The 7500-nt window shown below is 40.2% G+C and overlaps 1 protein-coding gene across 1 annotated transcript in view; it reads left to right on the top strand.

Moving 5' to 3' along the window:
- The window catches only part of pdgfd (platelet derived growth factor d), a 54512-nt gene that overhangs the window by 39078 nt on the left and 7934 nt on the right, over positions 1-7500 (top strand). Inside the window, exon 4 of the mRNA XM_056442081.1 lies at positions 4106-4165. Within this exon, the coding sequence (XP_056298056.1) occupies positions 4106-4165 (60 nt within the window). The remainder of the gene's footprint in view (positions 1-4105; positions 4166-7500) is intronic.

The following is a 7500-nucleotide window of genomic DNA, read 5'->3' on the forward strand; positions in this document are numbered from 1 at the left end:
TTTCATTTCGTTTTTTTGGAAAGGCTCAACGCATCACTCTTATAACATGAGGATATTAATAGTGAACTGAAGAAGCACAGTGGACTTGATAGATTTGTGTTTATTTGTAATATTGATTTTGCCATCTGACATCATACGAGTAACTGTATTGTATTTTGAATTTGTATTCCTGAGAAAAGCTGCTCAGCCAGGTGCAGCGGGAAGAGATTATTGATCAGGAAATACGATCCAAGTCAGTAACACACAGACTGATATTATATATATTTGTATATATATATCATATATATATACAGGACTGTCTCAGAAAATTAGAATATTGTGATAAAGTTCTTTATTTTCTGTAATGCAATTTAAAAAACAAAAATGTCATGCATTCTGGATTCATTACAAATCAACTGAAATATTGCAAGCCTTTTATTCTGATTTATTGCTGATTATGGCTTACAGCTTAAGAAAACTCAAATATCCTATCTCTAAATATTAGAATATCATGAAAAAGTATACTAGTAGGGTATTAAACAAATCACTTGAATTGTCTAATTAACTCGAAACACCTGCAAGGGTTTCCTGAGCCTTGACAAACACTCAGCTGTTATAAATCTTTTTTTTAACTTGGTCTGAGGAAATATTAAAATTTTATGAGATAGGATTTTAGAGTTTTCTTAAGCTGTAAGCCATAATCAGCAATATTAAAAGAATAAAAGGCTTGCAATATTTCAGTTGATTTGTAATGAATCCAGAATGCATGACATTTTTGGTTTTTAAATTGCATTACAGAAAATAAAGAACTTTATCACAATATTCTAATTTTCTGAGACAGTCCTGTATATGATATATATAATGTGTATATTTTATATATATCTATAATATTATATAGAATATATACATATATATAATATTAGATTTAATATATATAAAATATATATATATAATATTTAATATTGTATATAGAATATACATATATATTATATTATATAAAATATATATATTTATATTATATAAATATATATATAATTATCATATTATATTATATACAATATATATAATGTATATATTTTATATATATAATATTGTATAATTTTAGATATAATATATACATACATATCATGTAATATATATATTATATATTATATATATATATATAATATTATATATATAATATATATATATTATATATACATATATAATATATATAGATATATTATATATACTGTATATATTTATCATATTATATATAAACAGCACCAATCAAACATTTCAAATAATAATTTGTGAAATTATCTTCTATTATTAATGTGTTCTGATGTTATTATCTAGTTTATTTTAGATGCTCCTGGTATGAATAACTTCTGTTTCTGCCGTGAAGACATACTTTTCTACTAATTCAATAAAAGTAGTGCAGATGAAGACCAAGAGCCTCACACTGAGCCACTGGCATCAACTCGTGAATGACGTGAGACTCAGAGACGAGACGCTGTGATTTATCTGAACGTCCTCCGGCTGTGAGCGAGCCGGTCATCCGGAGTGCGAGTCGATGGGGAGAAGCTCCTCGCCTTCATCGTGCGAGTAAAGAGAGATGAGATGAGAGGTGCTCAGTGTATCCTAAAACGTCCATAAGGAGAGAGGAGAGAGGTGCTCAGAGTATCCTAAACGTCCATAAGGAGAGAGGAGCTCAGTGTATCCTAAACGTCCATAAGGAGAGAGGAGAGAGGTGCTCAGAGTATCCTAAATGTCCATAAGGAGAGAGGAGAGAGGAGCTCAGAGTATCCTAAACGTCCATGAGGAGAGAGGTGCTCAGAGTATCCTAAACGTCCATAAGGAGAGAGGAGAGGAGAGAGGAGCTCAGTGTATCCTAAACGTCCATAAGGAGAGAGGAGAGGAGAGAGGAGAGGAGAGAGGAGCTCAGTGTATCCTAAACGTCCATAAGGAGAGAGGAGAGGAGCTCAGTGTATCCTAAACGTCCATAAGGAGAGAGGAGAGGAGAGAGGAGCTCAGTGTATCCTAAACGTCCATAAGGAGAGAGGAGAGAGGAGCTCAGTGTATCCTAAGCGTCCATAAGGAGAGAGGAGCTCAGTGTATCCTAAACGTCCATAAGGAGAGAGGAGAGAGGAGCTCAGTGTATCCTAAACATCCATAAGGAGAGAGGAGAGAGGAGCTCAGTGTATCCTAAACGTCCATAAGGAGAGAGGAGAGGAGAGGAGCTCAGTGTATCCTAAACGTCCATAAGGAGAGAGGAGAGAGGAGCTCAGTGTATCCTAAACGTCCATAAGGAGAGAGGAGAGGAGCTCAGTGTATCCTAAACATCCATAAGGAGAGAGGAGAGGAGAGGAGCTCAGTGTATCCTAAACGTCCATAAGGAGAGAGGAGAGGAGAGAGGAGCTCAGTGTATCCTAAACGTCCATAAGGAGAGAGGAGAGAAGTGCTCAGAGTATCCTAAACGTCCATAAGGAGAGAGGAGAGGAGAGAGGAGCTCAGTGTATCCTAAACGTCCATAAGGAGAGAGGAGCTCAGAGTATCCTAAACATCCATAAGGAGAGAGGAGAGGAGAGAGGAGCTCAGTGTATCCTAAGCATCCATAAGGAGAGAGGAGAGGAGAGAGGAGAGGAGAGAGGAGCTCAGTGTATCCTAAACGTCCATAAGGAGAGAGGAGAGAGGAGCTCAGTGTATCCTAAACATCCACAAGGAGAGAGGAGAGGAGAGAGGAGCTCAGTGTATCCTAAACGTCCATAAGGAGAGAGGAGCTCAGTGTATCCTAAGCGTCCATAAGGAGAGAGAGGAGAGAGGTGCTCAGTGTATCCTAATCATCCATAAGGAGAGAGGAGAGTAGAGAGGAGCTCAGTGTATCCTTAACGTTCATAAGGAGAGAGGAGAGGAGCTCAGTGTATCCTAAACATCCATAAGGAGAGAGGAGAGGAGAGAGGAGCTCAGTGTATCCTAAACGTCCATAAGGAGAGAGGAGCTCAGTGTATCCTAAACGTCCATAAGGAGAGAGGAAAGGAGATAGGAGCTCAGTGTATCCTTAAACTTCCCCCAGCAGCCTATAGGCCGACAGCGTGTTCCCACACACACCAGTGGAGACGGCGATGTCGCCCGAGATTCCACTTTTAGCCTCTGTAATAAATATTGCTTCATAAATTGAATACATTTCTTTTAAAGAAGCAGCAGGACACGGCGGCAGCCAGCCAGCCAATGAGAGACGCCGCTCTTGATTCAATTGTTTTAGTTCAGTAGAACTAAGATTGAAATTTTTTTTCTAGAAAAACTACTTTAACGCTGTAAAACATCACAAAGATCTTTCTATCGAGTTTCAACGAGTCGGTGCATTTGCGATCGTTGGCAAGCAACAATAAAACTTTTAAGGAGAAAGCATGAGAGGAGTTCTCGTCGTCACGTGACCACAGCCCGTCCAATCAGAGCCGCCGGTCAGCCTCCACCTCCTCGTCTCTTAAAGGGGCCCAGATGAGGCATTCCACCTTAAGAGGAAATGAGTCCACGAATCTGTAAACATGCACTCACACACACACACATACACACACTTGTACACACACACACAGAGCCAAAGTGAGGACACGGTGTCTTTGAGATGTATTGTTGACTGGCGAGTATTTAAGACTCTTCAAGGAGACGGATTTGATTACCGGTGAGATCGTGTGTGTGTGTGTGTGTGTGTACGTGTGTGTGTATGTGTGTGGGTGTGTCTGTACGTGTGTGTGTGGGTGTGTGTGTTGTGACAGACACACGCCTGAACATCTTGGGTAACTTTCACATATATACATATATATACACATATATATATATATATATATATGTATATATATATGTTTGTATACATATATATACTGGAAAATCTATATAAATATAAAAATATATATACAAAAATATATATATATATATACAAATATATCTAAAAATATATATATATATACAAATATATATATCGAAAAATATATATAAATATGTTATATTTAAATTTCAATCCGTCCTTATCGACTTTTACCACCAAGTGAAAAGAATAACATGAAATATAAAGTGCATTATTTAATAATCATGGTTTCTTTTCCTTTCCCCTCTGCTCTCCCACCTGACGGTTGGTGATGGTCTGTAGTACGACTCCCTGCTGCCTGCATCCAACAGCAACTGGGAGGCGGTCACTCTGCCCATGTCGGTAAGTCACATACACACCTTATGAATCAGGGGAGGACTTTACATTGTAGGGGGCTAAGAAATAAATATATATATATATATATTTATTAATGTATATATATGGACATATATATGTATATATAAATATATATATATATAAATATATATGTACATATATATATATATGTATATAAATATATATAAATATAGATGTATATAAATTAGTGCTGTGAAAAATAACGCGTTAACTCAGTTAATTCAATTACAGGTTTAACTAGTTTTGTTTTTTAACGCATTTAACGCATGCGCAGAATGAGCTTCCAATCCGTCTGTTGTTGGTCGTCGGGACGAAAAAAAAAGTCACTTGCAAAATGAGCTTCCAATACACCACTTCAATCTGAACTCTGTCCGCTCTCATGCAGACGGTCTGTTCATCGGTAATGATCCTTCCGCAGGTTCACCTCCGGAAACCTTCTTACGACTTTTACTTCCTGTAGATCAGGGTCTCAACACGTCGATCGCGACCTGCCAGTCGATCGCGGCGTAGTGTCGGTAGATCAATGACATTAAAGAGATTGGCCCGCCCCCTGACATGTTCTCTAGAGCACGTCTTTGTTCTTTTATTAAACTAAACGTCTGTTGTTGATCGTATCTCCACAGCAGCATGTCATTTCTGTCTCTTCGCGTTGCGTTAACACTTATCGATCTCCGTCGCGCGCCACAGAGCTCCGTGCGCGCGCATCGGGACCGAGCAAAACCAAAGTCACTTGTCAATCTGTCCCCGTGTCCGTGTCGGTGAGGTTTCAGCTTTGCAGCGGTGTCCCCGCCGTCCCTTTCATCACGGCCCAGTTCATGAAGAAAACCACACAGTCAGTTTGCCTCAGCAGCTGCTAGAGGAAGACTAGAGGCCTTTAGATTGTATCATGGTGGAGTTAATGGTTGACAAACAAGAGAAACATGTTCTGTTTAACCCTCCTGTTACCTTTACATTTACTAACATATTTTACCCTCGGGGTCAATTTGACCCCAGCAATTAAAACCTCCAGAAAATTATTAGAATTAATATTGCTTCCCAAGTTTAAGTGTGAGGTACTTTATGTTTGTTTGTTGACTACCTAAATAGCCCTTTAAAGCAACACTATGTAACCTTTTGACCTTAAAATAACAGCTTGAAAAAAATTGTGCCGCTACAATGACTTTTAATATGACGATTTGCGTCTCTGCTATTGCCATCGGGGGTCTGTGGGGAAATAACTCCGCTATGTAAGATTCTGGAGCCGCCCGGTACATCCGGCGGATGTACTCGACCTGCTTTCTGGCAGTGATTACGCAATGTCATCAAGTGCCACTTCACGCTCGCAGCTACAGTATAAGGGGAGCTTTTTATGTAGCTTTTTGGGGTTGTCAACAATATTGTATTCGATCACACGTACTCCACATTTGCAGTCCCCCAAAACAAAAGTAAATGACCGCATAAATATATATGGATATGAATATATATAAATAAATATGTATATAAATATATATATGGATATAAATATATATGGATATAAATATATGTGTATATAAATGTATAAATATATATGGATATAAATATACATATAATACCCATTCAGGAGTACTTGATAGCAGGTTTATGAAATACATTGAAATTAAAGTAAAGGATTTCCAGGTTTGAGTCAAACTTAATCCCACTCCCAGGTTTGCTGTCACAACACAATGTACACAGTACTTCATATATATATATATATATATATATATATATATATATATACTACAGGTTACAGGCGAGTCAATATCAGCCTCCTCTAACATTCACATGTCGTATGAGAGCGTGGAGATTAATCATAATAGCAGCGAATGCTCCGTTTTCCCGTGTTTTGATCACCCTCCACATGACAGTACATTACCGTCACCTGAAGGCATCACGGTGAGGAACCCTCGTCTCCTTGAAAGTCCGTTTTCATTTCACTAAGAGCTCCGTCTGACAGCTTCAGCTGAGCTCTCCTTAACGAGGGTGGGAGGAGTCACAATGACCACGAGTGACACAATCGACCAATGAAAGCTCGGATAACTTCACAAAGAACGCCGACGTGTCCTTTAGCTGCAGAAGAAGAGTTCCCAATGTCATCAGACGGAAATTAAAAAACTCTGCATAGCCGCCTGATTCCCTCCCTCACGACACAGGGACGCTTCAAGGGACAAGTAGTATACACCCACTACCGATCAGAAGATAATTTTTCAAAATAAAAGCCCTGTTTTTTCTAATAAAGGTAACATTAAAGTAATCATAAATACTCTCTCCATTGTTAATGTGTAGATGACTATTCTCTGGTGTTTAATGAAGTCTCTACAGAGTTGTGTAGAGGCCCGTCTCCATGTTCTAGTGGTACATTGTGTTATCACCTTAGAAGACGAGCGGAGGGGTAGAAAACCCGCTAAAGCCTCTCCTCTAGGATACACTGGGCTCCTCTCTCCTCTAGGATACACTGAGCTCCTCTCTCCTCTAGGATACTCTGAGCTCCTCTCTCCTCTAGGATACACTGGGCTCCTCTCTCCTCTAGGATACACTGAGCTCCTCTCCTCTAGGATACACTGAGCTCCTCTCTCCTCTAGGATACACTGAGCTCCTCTCTCCTCTAGGATACACTGAGCTCCTCTCTCCTCTAGGATACACTGGGCTCCTCTCTCCTCTAGGATACACTGAGCTCCTCTCTCCTCTAGGACACACTGAGCTCCTATCTCCTCTAGGATACACTGAGCTCCTATCTCCTCAAGGATACACTGAGCTCCTCTCTCCTCTGGGATACACTGGGCTCCTCTCTCCTCGAGGATACACTGAGCTCCTATCTCCTCTAGGACACACTGAGCTCCTCTCTCCTCTGGGATACACTGGGCTCCTCTCTCCTCTAGGATACACTGAGCTCCTCTCTCCTCTAGGACACACTGAGCTCCTATCTCCTCTAGGATACACTGAGCTCCTATCTCCTCTAGGATACACTGAGCTCCTCTCTCCTCTGGGATACACTGGGCTCCTCTCTCCTCTAGGATACACTGAGCTCCTCTCTCCTCTAGGACACACTGAGCTCCTATCTCCTCTAGGATACACTGAGCTCCTATCTCCTCAAGGATACACTGAGCTCCTCTCTCCTCTGGGATACACTGGGCTCCTCTCTCCTCGAGGATACACTGAGCTCCTATCTCCTCTAGGACACACTGAGCACCTATCTCCTCTAGGATACACTGAGCTCCTCTCTCCTCTAGGATACACTGATCTCCTCTCTCCTCTAGGATACACTGAGCTCCTATCTCCCCAAGGATACACTGAGCTCCTATCTCCTCTAGGATACACTGATC

The sequence above is a fragment of the Pseudoliparis swirei genome, chromosome 20 (genome assembly GCF_029220125.1).
Source record: "Pseudoliparis swirei isolate HS2019 ecotype Mariana Trench chromosome 20, NWPU_hadal_v1, whole genome shotgun sequence".
Classification (NCBI taxonomy): Eukaryota; Metazoa; Chordata; class Actinopteri; order Perciformes; family Liparidae; genus Pseudoliparis; species Pseudoliparis swirei.